Genomic DNA, 15088 nt, shown 5'->3' with positions numbered 1-15088 from the left:
TTAACCAGGTTCCAGTGGCTCCTGTCTAAAATCCTAGCTACTCAGGAGGCTGAGATCTGAGGATCCAGGTTTGAAGTCAGCCAGGGCAGAAAAGTCCATGAGACTCTTTTATCTCCAACTAACCACCTGAAAATTGGAAGTCGAGCTGTGGTCTCAAGTGGTAGAGTGCCAGCTTAGAGCAAAAAAGCTAAGGAACAGCGCCCAGACTCTGAATTCAAGGCTCAGTACCAACACAAACAAACAATTAAATAAGAATATTTAACTTCTGAAATAGGCTTAGAAATAATAAGTAGGCTTAGAAATAGTTAAGTTTTTATCTAATATTACTTTTTCCTGCCTTAAAATGCTTGAACCAAAATAATCTTGTGGTTTGAAGGATGAATTTCCTTTGTTAGTCAATGAACTTTGAATTGGACAGATCTGCCCAAGAGAAATCAGACCAAGACCATGGTGTGTACGCACACACACAGATACACACTTATCTCTCTGCAGTCTACCATACACAGGGCACGGCTCCATTCAGGCCATGGTTAGCAGAAATCTGCCATGTGCAGGAAAGAGGACTGACTGCATGCTAACTTTTCTCACCGGAAATACTCTTAAGACAAGCCTTAGGCTACTGCTCATTTTAAACATTAACTTTTTGGCAAGGGGGTGTTGAGGTTTGAATTTAGGCAAATGTTCTACTACTTGCACCATAGCTCCTACACCTTTGTACTTTAGGTTTTTTTTTCAGCTAGGTCTCTTGTTTTTTTGCTCTGCAGCTCTCAGACCTCAATCTTCCTACTTACACCTCCTATGTAGCTGGGATTCCACTAACTTTTACCCTGGGTGGCCTTGAACCACAACATTCCCAATTTCTGCCTTCTGTACAGCTGGCAGTACACATGAGCCACTGCAATAGCCTCCTGCTCATTTTAAAACCCATTTAAAAAATCTGTTGGAGAGAGGAATGGCGAGCAGATGTATTCACAATATTCAATGTGCGTATGTGAAAACAGAACCAGGTAACTCGAGGGGTTGGGAGGGATGGGGAGCAGAAAGGGATAACACTGATAAAGGTGCACTGTACTCATCAACTGACAGCTGAACTGAAACACCTTTGTAAAACTAGTTAATTAAAAAATAAGTTACATTTTGGGCTCAATAGCTATGTGCATATGATCATATAAAATGATGCTTATCAAAATGTAGGGTTTTTTTATTGTACTGTTTATGGTTCTTTTCTTTTTTTCCTTCTTTCCTTTTTTTTCTTTTGGTTTATTCCCTTCGGTCTCTGTTTTTGATTTCTATACCTTTGTCCTGTATGTAAGTTTATCTGATATGGGGAGGCTGAAGGGGAAGCACAGAAACAGTGGGACAAAGGGTAAACCAATTCAGCAGTGAAACCCACTAGATACTTTGTTGGAATTGAGCTATCTAACTTGGGGGCGGGGGCGGGGGGGGGGGGGGAGCCAGGAGGGGGAAAAACTGGGAGAAAATGAGGGAGGGGGGGTGTGACACTATCCAAAAGGAAATGTATTCAATACCTAAGTTATATAACTGTAACCAGTCTATACATCACTTTTACAATAAAATTTTTAAAACTGAATAACTGATTTATGACCTGTGTGCATATATATTTTTTCCTGAACAATCTGAAAGTAAAGTTATAAGTGTTAACATAACTCACCCTAAATGCTCAGATGTTTATCTCCAAGAAAAAAAAGGGGGGGGGGAATATTCTCTTCAATATAGTACCATAACCACTCCTAGGAAAATGAACTATCATCTGAGATCTGAAAATGTTAAAACACAATGAGGCTGATACACATTTTGGAAATAAAAGCCAGCCTGGACATTTTACTACGAGGAACACTCTAATACAAGAAGGACCAGACCTGTTCCTCACTAGCATCAGTGAGCCATGAGGAGTCAGCAGAATAGATACACTTGAGCAAAGAGGTTTCAGTAAACATCAGGCTTTCTTTAGGCTTATCAAGAAACACCTGGAAAAATACCCCTAAAAATTTCTTTCAAGGGGCTGGGAAGGTAGCTCAGTGGTAGAGTGCTCGCCCTAAATGCATGAGGCCCTGGGTTCGATTCCTTAGCACCTCATAAGCAGAAAAAGCTGGAAGTGGTACTGTGGCTCAAGTGGTAGGGTGCTGGCCTTGAGCTGAAGAGCTGAGGGACAGCACCCAGGCCCAGAGTTCAGGCCCCATGACCAGCAAAAAAAAAAAAAAAATTTCTTTCAAACTTTTCCCTAATTTCTTCCTTTGTAGATTTTCCTAATTTTTTTAGAGCAGCCAGAATACTATCATTAGAAAACTTTATTATAAAATAATAATAATTATATTAATTACAATAATAATTACAAAGTGCCAATAGAGATGTTTCTTTTTTAATTTATTTTTTAATTTTCTTATCAAAGTGATATAGAAGAGTTATAGTTACATAAGTAAGGTAGTGAGTATATTTCATGTCTAACTTGTTACCCCCTCCCTCATTTTTCTCCCTCTTTCCCTCCCCTTTACAATTGCCCCCCCCCCAAGTTGTACAGATCATTTTTCAACATATTGTCTAGTGAATATCACTGTTGCATTGGTTTCCCTGTTGTCCTTTATCTCACCATTTTGTTATTCCCCTTCCCTTCCCAATTCATTTAAACATATTTACAATACAAGGGTACCAAAATCAAATACAGTGACAACGGGGGATAAACCATAGTGGGGAAAAAACACAAACGAAAAAAGAAATCACCCAATGTTAAAAATACTGCTAAGCTGAGCACCAGTGACTCATGCCTATATTCCCAGCTACTCAAGAGGCTAGATCTGAGGATCATGGTTCAAAACCAGCCTAGGCAGCAAAGCCTGTGAGATTCTTATCTCCAATTAACCACACACACACAAAAATGTTGAAAGTAGAGCTATGGTTCTCCTAGACCCTGAGTTCAAGCCCCCAGACTAGCACAAAAAGCAATAAAAATAAGGCAAGAAATTTCAACTTATAAGGTAGTTTGCTAATGTACTATCTTATAAAAGAACTAGCTGGTGGATTTCTATATGATATAATAGAGCTTTATACTTTCTATATGATATGTATATAATAGAGCTTTATACTTTCTAAAATACATTATATATGGTTAAAAATGGTGTTAGTGGCTAGGTTCAAACCTGTGATCCCAGCTACTTGGTAGACTAAGAATGGGAGGACTGAAGTTTGAGGTCAGGCAGGGCAGAAAAGGTCATGAGACCCTCTTACTGAATGCCATGGCACATTCCTATCACCCTAAGCTAGAGGGGAGGTTACAATTGAGGAGAACACTTGAGACTTGACTTAATAAGTTAGACAAGGTGGTACACACTTGTTGTCCCAGCAATGACAAGAAGCCTAAAATAGGTTAAATGGTCCAGGTATAGGCCTGGGTGTGAGCCTTAAAAGTAACCTTAAAAGTAACCAGCAAAAACTAGAGCTGGAGGTGTGGCTCAGCAGTACACTACCTGCCTAGCAAGTGTGAGGTTAAGTTCAAATGTCAGTGCTTCCTCAAAAAAAAAAAAATATCAGTGGTAATTTCAATAAGAAGTTAGATATTTGGACCTTGGTTAGAAACATAACCAATGTTATAAGTCTTTTTCACGGAGAAAAAGAATCATCTTTTTTTTTTTTTTTTTTTTGGGTTCTGGTCGTGGGGCCTGAACTCTGGGCCTGGGCGCTGTCCCTCAGCTCTTCAGCTCAAGGCTAGCGCTCTACCACTTGAGCCACAGCACCACTTCCGGCTTTTTTCTTTTTGCTTATGTGGTGCTGAGGAATCGAACCCAGGGCCTCATGCATGCAAGGCAAGCACTCTACCACTGAGCCACCTTCCCAGCCCCAAAAAGAATCATCTTAAATTCAACTTTTTCTATCTTTTCCATAAACACAGCCCTCACTATGGAGTCTCATCAAATCTCAGGGAGTTACTTTTGAATGTGGAGTTACTTTTGAATGGTATGCCCTACCTTTCCTTGGAATGCATGAGTCATTCTTATTATAAACTGGCATGTAATTTAGATGATTGTTATCATCAGAATGTCCGTGTTTTCCCAAAATTCCTACATTGAAATCCTGAACTCCAAGGGTAATAATATTAAGAGGAGAAACCCTCTTGGGGTGATCTAATGGTTTCCTACAAAAGAGATCCAGAGAACTATTCACTCTTTCTGCATGTGAGAACACAGTGTGAATGGCCATCAATGACTCAGGAAACACCCTCACTGGACTCCAAATGTGCAGGCACTTTGACCTGCACGTGCCAGCCTCCAGAACTGTGCAAAATAAATTTCTGCTGTTTTAAGGCACCCAGTTTGTTATAGGAATTGGAAGGGACTAAGACAATGACTAATGCTGGACACTAGGTTAGATCTTATCGATCAGCATTAAAGTAAGGAAACTGCCGGCAAAGATAAGCCGGAAGATACTCACCAGACTGGTGCTCTGCACGGGCTCTGACACAGCCTTAGCTGCAAACTCCTCCTGGCCAGCAGTAGTTGGAGCCGTAGCAGCACTATCCTGGGCCAGCCCAGCCACCTGCCCACTGCTTGCATTCTTCAACTTATCTGCAATCCGTTGGTTTTCTTTCTCTAGCTTGATTTTGGCTAATTGTGCTTCCAACATCCAATGCTCTTTTTCCTGCTCCAGTTTAGAAATCTTTTCCAAACTCTGTTGAACCTTAAAAAGTAACAAAGAGTTTTACATCTCAGAGAATAAAGGAGACAAAATTAGTTTACAGAATGTAAGCCATAACTACTTCACAGAGGTGAAGACATTACAGCTTGACCTTTCTTGCACTACAATTATTAAACAGAATAGAAGAGACATAATCATAAATAAAGAAAAAGAACTAAAGTACAAAAATAATCCCTCATCATTAAGGGACAGAAAAAAAGCAGAGAGCAAAAAGGAAAGGCAAAGAGTAGGAAAAGAAACTCTAATGCATTCAACAGATACATTAAAAGCGAGAACAGATAAAGAATTCTTTGGTTACATGTATACAGAGAGGAATTTAACATGAATTCTCCGGATAAGCCCCCAGGACACAAATCAGGACTCTCTGCTCCCATCTCCTGCTTGCAATACAGAGAGGTTTCCCTTTCCCTTTCCCTAGTTCTTTCTACTCTATCTTTATTTCTTAAAGTAAATCCTTGCTGAATTAAAAGAAATAAGAATTCTGTATTTCTTCTGTATTAATAACCAGAATTCCATAAGCATTCTTGAGAAGCAATAAACAAAGATAGATACCTAAACTGAAAAATAGGCACTAGGACAAGACAATAAAATAAAGAGAAGGTGCTCACTAATTATTACGAAAAAGCAAATTAAACCACTCAGTAGACTCAAATTCAAAAGACAGAAAACACTAAGGTGAGAATATTTGTGAAAAAGAACTTTTATTCAGAGTGCCAATGTTAGATTTGAAAGAATATATGCAACATAATTTCTTAGGAAATAAAATACTCTATAGTGTTGGAATGCAAAATAAAGTTGCATTTAGGAAAGAAGAGAGAGGAAAGGGGCATAGGGAAGGCATAACTTGCTCACTCACTGTTCTCTCTCTTCTTTCCTACTTCCCTCCCTGCCTTTCTCCCTCCTTCCTTCAGCTTTTTCCACTCAAGGCTGGTGCTCTACCACTTAGGCCACAGCTTTACTTTCAGTGTTTTGCTGGTTCATTGGAGATAAGAATCTCACACTCTCCTGCGTTGGCTGGCTTTGAACCTCAATTCTCAGATCTCAGCCTCCTGCGCAACTAGGATTATAAGCATGAGCCATTAGCACCAGGCTCCTAGTAATTTTTTCTCAAGTATATATTACATGGAGAAATAATACTACCTACTCTGCTCTTTTTGAATCTAGTTATATTAATGTTCACTTGTAAAAATTAGTAATTTGCATACTTTCCTTTAAGTATGTTATGTTTTAATAAGTTTTAAAAGTCAATGTTCTGGGGGCTGGGAAGGTAGCTCAGTGGTAGAGCGCTTGCCTTGCATGCCTGAGGCCCTGGGTTCGATTCCTCAGCACCACATAAGCAAAAAGAAAAAAGCCGGAAGTGGCACTGTGGCTCAAGTGGTAGAGCGCTAGCCTTGAGCTGAAGAGCTGAGGGACAGCGCCCAGGCCCCATGACCGGACCCCCCCCCAAAAAAAAACAGTCAATGTTCTGGGAAAATAAAAGCATGAGAATTACATTAAAATAATAGCAACTATACGATGAATTCTAATGATAATGTACCATTATCCCGACTGAGTAATTACCATGTACCAGGCAGTATGTGACACCTTACTCCTATTATCCCAAAAGAGCATCTTAATAGGCCTATGATTCTTATTTCTACAGAGGAGAGCAAAGGTTCCCAGCAGCTACACCATCTGCTAAACTACAGAACTCAGAGCCAGGAGCTGGGACCCCCATCTGCCTGGCTCACAGGTTGGCTTCTTTCTGCTGTACCACAGTGCCTCCCACTGGCTGGAAGCAGTCTTGCATGACTCTGAAAGGTGGGTAATAACCTTTTCCTTTAAAGAGGCAAGAAGGGAGGCCCAGAGTGTCCAGGACACAGGCCCCCTCTAGTCCGTGGCATCAGGAAAGCATTAGCTCTGAGGTCAGACAGGGCTGCCAGTCAGTAGCTCATTTAGGCAAAATTTACTTCGTTTCCTTTAGTGTTACTTCCCTTACATTAAGAAAGAAAATACAAAAAAATTAATTCTTAAGGTATTGTACCTCTTATTAGTTCTGAGAAATTTGTTTTTCAGGAATTCCTTTCTGGATTAAATTTTTATCTCAACATTCTGGTGCATTAAGGTTAAAGGGATAAGTGATGTACTTTCAATGGAAATAGGTCAGCTTCAACAAAACATTTCTTCCACTCTCTCTCTTCCCTCCCCCATTCCTCCCTCCCCATCTTTTTTTTTTTTTTAAAAAAAGGAGAATTCTGAAAATTAAACATAAGCTATTAAACTGAGTGAGTCTCTGATAATATTTAAACTGGTATCAATCTGTACCAATTTCTAGAAAGAAAAGTACCTCCCACCCCAATTTGCCCCCCAATTCAACTGATAACCAAATACTGGAAATTTCCCATTCCTACTCATTTATAAAATGAAATGACTTGACAAATCTCTTGCTCCTCCCCTCTTTATTACCTTAGTATTTTTGGAATTTAAAACTGGTACCCAGAGTCCTTTATACTCCCATGTCCTGTACTAGAAGCAAAAAATGTTTCTCCCTTTTTTCCCCCATTTATATTATACGAAAATAAGTCCATGCTAAACTAAAAAAAATACATATATATGCCTACAGAAATAATCATCATGGTCAAAATGTGTTATTACTCAGCCACCATCTGTAGCACCAACTGAATCAAGACGACTTATTTAGAGCATCAACACACATTTTTCAACAAATTATGTCTACAGTCTTTTTTTAGTCTGCATAGAATAATGAATGTTTCATGTTACACATTTATCTATGTAGTTTTTTGAGTCACTTATGTTCTCTAGATACCTCCCCAGGGCAGTTAACATCTCTGCTATTTAATAAGTTGCATGACTTTCCAGGCACCATACCTGCTGTGCAAGGCCTTCTCGACTTTCCGTGGAGCTGAGAAGGACACGGCGGTTGGCCAGGGCTTCCTCATAAGGCACAGACTCCAGGACCGGCTACAGAAAAAGCATTGTGAAGAATTAAAGAAAAGACCATCTTACCCTTCCTCCAAGCCCACATAACACAAGACTACTCAATGGGGTGTGAAAATTAATCTAGCTGTATACGGACACAAACTAGCTCCTTTAATACGAAAAGAAAAGAATGATAGAGAACTTGTTATAGCAATTAAAAGCTACACTAACTAAAACCATATGGTCTTGCTCCAAAGTACAGATAAAGGAAAGAACAGAAAATTCAGAAACAGGAAAGGGCAAATATAAAATCTATTCTAGAACAAATATTACATTTATTATCCAATGAAGAAACAAATAGACTGGATAAATGATGCAAGAGCAATCAGCTTATCTTTTTTTTAATTTTTTGAAGTATCTTTATTTTTGTCGATCGTGGGGCCTGAACTCTGGGCCTAAGTGCTGTCCCTCAGCTCTTCAGCTCAAGGCTAGTGCCCTACCACTTGAGCCACAGCGCCACTTCCAGCTTTTTTCTGCTTATGTGGTGCTGAAGAATCGAACCCATGCATACGAGCACGCACTCTACCACTGAGACAACTTCCCAGCCCCCATTTAATTTTTTTTGTGATGATGTTAAGTGGGTTTGAACTCAGCACTTTATGCTTGCTAGGCAGGTACTCTACCACTGAGCTATACCTGCAGACCTTGTTTGTACAGACCAGGTCCATGCCTGATCCATGATACTTCTATTTTTCTCTTCCCTTTTCAGTTAAGCATTCACCACAATATATAGCTACCAGTTGAAGAGTCTCCTATGTATGTCTTGGCTGTCCTGGAACTATAATCCTCCAGGTCTCAGGCTCTCACAAAATACATACATTACTACACTATGCTCAAGAGGAAAACAGTGGGTGCTACATATTCAATGATAGTGCAGATTGCTGAGACACTCAAAATGTTTATCAGGTTAACAAAAGAAAAAAAGCTTTGGGGGCCACTGGCTCATGCCTGTAGACTTAGGAGGCCAAAATCTAAGGATCTCAGTTTGAAGCCAGCCCAGAGATACAAATCTATGACTCTCTTACCACAAATTAACCAGCAAAAAGCCAGAAGGGCTCAAGTGACTGCCTTCATCAAAAAAAAGACAAGCAAGAGTGTATGAGGTTTGAATTCAAGCCCCACTACCAACACATACACACACACCTCCCCCCCCCAAAAAAAAAGGAAACAATTCCAGCTGGACTCCAGTGGCTCATGCCTATAATCCTAGCTACTAAGGAGGCTGAGGATTGCAGTTTGAAGCCAGCCCAGGAAAGAAAGTCTGTGAAACTCTAAGCTCCAATTACACACACACACACACACACACACACACACACACACACACACACACACACACACACACACACACACACACACACACACACACACACACACACACACACACACACACACACACACACACACACACACACACTTCTGTATTTTGTCTATGGAGATGCCTATAATTGCTTAGAGACTGGAAGCTTACATACCAAACTGATATATAGGTAGAAACTAAAATCCACAGTTATTATCTATAATATTCTAATTTTGTAATTAAAGCCTTAGATGAAGAGGTGGGTAAAAGTGAAATGCAAAAGTTGTATGTTTAATAATACTCATTACAGGGCTGGGAGTGTAGCTTAGTGGTAGAGTGCTTGCCTCGCATGCATGAAGCCCTGGGTTTGATTCCTCAGTACCACATAATCAGAAAAAGCTGGAAGTGGCGCTGTGGCTCAAGTGATAGAGTACTTTACCTTGAGCTGAAGAGCTCAGGGACAGCACCCAGGCTCAGTTCAAACCCCATGACCACCACCACCACCAACAACAAAAAGAATAACTACTGCAGCCAGGCACCAGTGGCTCCCATCTGTAATGTACTCAGGAAGCTAAGATCTGAGGATTGCTGTTTGACAGGAAAATCTATGAGACTCTACAAAGTCCATGAGACTCTACCAATTTAACTACCCCAAAAAGCTGCAGTTCAAGAGGTACAGCACTCGTTTTGAGCAAAAAAGCTCAGGGACCGTGTCCATGCCCTGAGTTCAACCCCAGACTAGTACACACACGGAAAAAGAACACCCATTGCAGTGCTGCATATAACTGAGAATAACATCTTATATATCAACAATGAAATGATTAAATTATTCACGTTATACAACAAGACACTGAGAGGCATTATAAATATGACTATAGTTGAGCATGGTGAAGCATGCCTGTAAGCCTAGCTACTTGAGAAGCTAAGAACTTTAAGCACAGCCTAGATAGTAAAGCCAGGCCCCATCTCAAAAAAAAGAATGATTAGACATATATTTTGATATATATATATATATATATATATATATATATATATGTATATTCCCAATGTATTAAGAGGAAAAAAGATTATAGATCTATGTTTCTTTCTGCTAGCTATATTTTGCTTTGATAGCTTGTATTTATGCTTATATACCTTGAAAGTTGTTTATATGTAGAAATATTCTAACAAGGTTAAGAATAACACATTTGAGTGGTAGGATTTTGAATGATCAGAACTTTCTTTTAATGTACTGCTGTCATCTTTTGACTTTAGTGTATATGTGTCAGTACTGGGGCCTGAGCTCAAGACTTAGGTGCTGTCCCTTTGTTTTTTTGCTCAAGGCTAGCGTTCTACTACTTGAGCCACAGCTCCACTTCTGGCTTTTTGGTGATTAAATGGAGATAAGAGTCTCATGGACCTTCCTGTCTGGACTGGCTTTGAACTGTGATCCTCAGATCTCAGCCTCTGAAGGATGATTTACTAAAATTTACAAACAAATTTCAATTTTTTTGTTAAGATTGCTGAAGTTCCATTTTTACTGCCTGCTGACCTACCTTACTACAGGCTCTCTACTGGCACTAGGGACATGAATCTGCTTCTCACCAAAGGTGTGAGTTTCTATCACCTTTTTTCCAAAGATCATCTACCAATCTCCTGAATCCCCAAATTATACCAGTCTAAATGATATGGACTGTGGGGGGAAAAAACCCCACCATTCTCTGCGACTAGTTATGATTGCTTTAAGTTAAGTGTGGATGGCAGCTTACAAACCTTTCTCAAAGCCTTCATGTAGGCAGCAGCCTTCTTCTTATACTGCAGCATGCATTCCGCAGAGAGAGGACTGATGAACCCACTCGCCGCCTTGGGCCCATAGCTCAGTGAAGTGATAAAGTAGTCCACATTGTTGCCAAAGAAAGATGCAATCTAAACACAGCATAATAATAATAAAAAAGGCTTGTTCTCCAACTGTAATCTCAAATATAGCTATCTATCTATCTATCTATCTATCTATCTATCTATCTATCTATCTATCTATCTATATATCAGGTTTCAGAACTGTTTAGAATTTCAATACCTGCTTAAAAAGCCTGTGTTTACCTAGAATACTGTGGCGAAATATTTTTTTTAAAGAGAGGATCATAAATAATTGAGAATCGACTTCTGAACTGTCCTTTGCTAGACTGTTCTGTTCTTAAAAGCCAAGACTGATTCTAATTTACTCTATAGCTTTTCCATGAGCATTCATGAGCTATTTACATCATTAATTTCTGCAGTAATGTCAAATACCCCTGTAGGGACTGACCCATTTCATTTGCATTTAACTTCGAATTTTCACATTTCAATAGAAGACATAATATAAACATCTTTAATATGTAGTTTCTACCTAAAATTAATTCTTTAAATCTCAATTTGTAAAATATATATAGAAAAAAGACTAAGATTTCAGTAGATTGTCATTTACAGATTGAGCACTTGTTAAATTTATATAGGCAGCCATAAAGATCCACGACTATAATTTTTCTGAACCACAATTGCCTATCTACAGTGTTATATGAAACGGTGATATAAATAAAAATATCTGCTTAAAGGTTCTAGCCAGAAAAATAAGTCTGATATATTAAAGCCTCCTGAGTGCTGCAATTACAGGTATACTCTTCCATGCCCAGCTCTAAAGATTGTTTTTCACTAATGCTTTATATTATGTAAATAAAAGTCTGTTAGGTAGTACTCAAAGAAAATAGTTATTCTGAGCTAAGGCAAGGTGCCAGTGGCTCACATCTATAGTCTTAGCTACTCAAGAGGCTGAGATATGAGGATCGAGGTTCAAAGCCAGCCTGGGCAGAAAAGTCTAAAAGTCTGAGACTCTTATCTCCAATAAATAAATTACAACACACACACACACACACACACACACACACACACACACACACACACACACACACATACACACACACACACACACACACACACACACACACACACACACACACACACACACACACACACACACACACACACACACAGCTGTGGCTTAAGTGGTAGAGAGCTAGCCCAGGTACAGCACCCAGGCCTGAGTTCAAACCCCAGGACCAGTTAAAAAAGTCTAAAAGTCTGAGACTCTTATCTCCAATAAATAAATTACAACACACACACACACACACACACACACACACACACACACACACACACACACACGCACACACACACACACACACACACACACACACACGTAGAGCTGTGGCTTAAGTGGTAGAGAGCTAGCCCAGGTACAGCACCCAGGCCTGAGTTCAAACCCCAGGACCAGTTAAAAAAAATCTTGAGCTATTTTTTTGCTTGTGAATAATAAGACTATACCCCTTATCTATACACAGATCGTGGTACCATATACATTTTCCAAACTTTCTTTAATAGGTATATGCCATGCCTTCCTGCTGTTAAATTATAAACTATCAAATTTAGTTTAATCAAAGCATATTAGCTAAGTATGAAGCTGTTGTCAACCAACAGTTCAAATATTTCATTAGTCAAAAATATTTATAAAAATTCCCAAGTGAAGATCAGGTACACTTCCATGAGGCACTGTATTAACATTTAACTTTTTTTTTTCTTTTGGTCAGTCACAGGGCTTGAACTCTGAGCACTGTCCCTCAGCTCTTCAGCTCAAGGATATTGTTCTACCACTTGAGCCACAGTGCCACTTCCAGTTTTTCTGGTGGTTTATTGGAGATAAGAGTCTCATTGACTTTCCTGCCTGGGCTCGCTTTGAACCGCGATCCTCAGATCTCAGCGTCCTGAGTAGTTAGGATTATTGGCATGAGCCACTGGTGCCCGGCTTACAGTTAAAATTTTTTAAAAGCTAAAATAAACTATGAGCATATAGGTTCACAGAAAAAGCAGCAAGTGTAGCAATTCCAATAAAATATTAACATTCTCCTAAGTGAACAAATATTATCCATAGGAAGCTTCTGGCACACTGTTAATGAAAAGAGTGGAAAAGAAGCTCACTGATCTATTATGAGTCCATAGAACCTCAAGGTAACATGTGTTAATTATGGATGAACACTACAGCAGTCACAAAGACCAGTCCAAGTTCAAGTAAGCTGACAATGAATGTCTAGCATGACCTGTGATCATTTTGATTGACTTAAACCACTTGAAAATGTTACAATTATGGTTAACCTATCAGACAGGAAAATGATATACATAGTGGTCTGGGTTTTCTACAATGGGGAGTTCTGAAAGAAAGCTACCTTAAGGAGATGTTGAAAGTGTGACTCTGAGTGTATGAGCGCTGCAGAAACCACAACACACAGGATCAAAGGATGGGTAAGAAACCGCTTTAGTTTATAATAATCCAGTGCTTAATGATCCACATGTTCATTGTCTAATACTCAAGGATCAACGAAAGATACGTATGGATGCCACTTTAAAAGGAATTACTAAGTTATAAAATCACAGAGGCAGTATCATCACAAGTGTTACCAGAAAAAAAAAAACCTAAGAGTTGGAAAAACACCTAAAATATTAAGAGGTTATACTGGACTTGTACTTTTCTTCTTCTGTATCCTCTCATTATTTTCCAGAACAGACTAACATAAGCAAGGATCTATCTTGAGAACATGTAGAATCCTCAAATCATCCAATCTTATGCTGAAATATAAAATGATCAGCTCACTTATCACAAATCTACCACACTGTTTGAAAAATTGAGTAGATGACTGAACCTGAAGATGAAAACAATAAAATGCATTGCCTAAGAAAGAGGAAAAAAGAGATCCCATTATTTTATAAACATCAAAAAAATTTTCCACAATCCTTAGACAGACCAATTTTACTATTTTTTAAAAGGAACATTTTTAAGAATTGAATTTAAGGTCAATACAAGCCAGAGGATAAGTACCTTTCCTGCTCCATTTGTTAATGCTACTACTGATGACAGGATGCAGTCATTAGTTGTTATCAGCTTCTGTGTTGCTGTTGGAAGTTCGTGCTCTATTGTAGTTTTTTGGTTATAATGTTTGGAAATATCTATAAAAACAATGAAATCAAAGCTCACTACTTGTATATACTATTTATACATGTTACATATAGATGACCAGGCCACTCCTCATATCTATTCTTACAGATTTATAAAGTAAATGTGACAAAGAATAGCTCCTAAATAACAGTTCATAAATCCAGCTAGAAAGGACCTCCTAACACCTTCACCACCTGAGGGTCTGCATCTTGCTCATTAGAGGATTGGATGATTTGGCCCTCAGAAGGCAGTATGCTGAGCTGAAAGCTGAATCCCAATACTATACAGTTTATAATATATATAAGATATAGTTGACAAGCAGGTTCTAGATGCTTCTTATGTTTTATACAAAATAATCTTAAACTTTAAAAACTATTTCCTGTGAAATTTGACACTGTGAATTAAACATCACAATGAATCATCTAGACACCTGGACTATTTCCAATACCACTAGCAATTGTTCTTACCTATTCTCCTTCCCCTACCCCCAACAGTCTCTAAAAGAAAGAGAGGAAAAGGGGTGGTGGAATCTAAAAGCAAGACAGAGCTATAGATTATTTGGTTAAGACTCAGAATCACAAGCTAAGAAAGAAGCATAAAAAATGCCTTTTAAAAAAAAAAATTCCCCTGCTGGACACTGGTGGCTCATACCTGTAATCCTAGCTACTCAGGAGGCTGAGATCTGAGGATCATGGTTCAAAGCCAGCCCAGGCAGGAAAGTCTGTGAGACCATTATCTCCAATAAACCATCAGAAAACCAGAAGTGGCACTGTGGTTCAAGTGGTAGAGCACTAGCCTTGAGCTGAAGAGCTGAGGGACAGCACCCAGGCCCAGAGTTCGAATCCTTTGGAAGACTATGACTATATTCTTAGGAGAACAAAATCAATTAAAACAGATCAAGGTTTAATATACAGACTTTCATCACTCGGGATGGTGCAAAGACAGTATACTTGTTCTGGGAATGCTGGTCTGGCTTCCTTGATCCCTTCAAGCTTAGCCTCTAACAAGTATAAGGAGTTTTGCTAAGGACCTCAGAATGGCACGGCTTTACATACCTGCCCTTAATCAGTGGTATGAGTTTCTGGCACAGGTCCTGTGCATGAAGA

At 39.1% G+C, this 15088-nt stretch overlaps 1 protein-coding gene across 2 annotated transcripts in view; it reads right to left on the bottom strand.

Moving 5' to 3' along the window:
* The window catches only part of Ppp1r21 (protein phosphatase 1 regulatory subunit 21), a 67015-nt gene that overhangs the window by 15452 nt on the left and 36475 nt on the right, over window positions 1-15088 (bottom strand). For both annotated transcript variants that reach the window (XM_070025556.1, XM_070025557.1), the window contains exons 14-17: window positions 13866-13993; window positions 10736-10888; window positions 7576-7668; window positions 4444-4689 (exon numbers count right to left, since the gene is read on the bottom strand). In XM_070025556.1, the coding sequence (XP_069881657.1) occupies window positions 4444-4689; window positions 7576-7668; window positions 10736-10888; window positions 13866-13993 (620 nt within the window). The remainder of the gene's footprint in view (window positions 1-4443; window positions 4690-7575; window positions 7669-10735; window positions 10889-13865; window positions 13994-15088) is intronic.

The sequence above is a fragment of the Dipodomys merriami genome, unplaced genomic scaffold (genome assembly GCF_024711535.1).
Source record: "Dipodomys merriami isolate MVZ:Mamm:240054 unplaced genomic scaffold, mDipMer1.0.p SCAF_17, whole genome shotgun sequence".
Classification (NCBI taxonomy): domain Eukaryota; kingdom Metazoa; phylum Chordata; class Mammalia; order Rodentia; family Heteromyidae; genus Dipodomys; species Dipodomys merriami.
The sequence above is the reverse complement of the archived record's forward strand: the minus strand, read 5'-3'. Positions and strand labels throughout refer to the sequence as shown.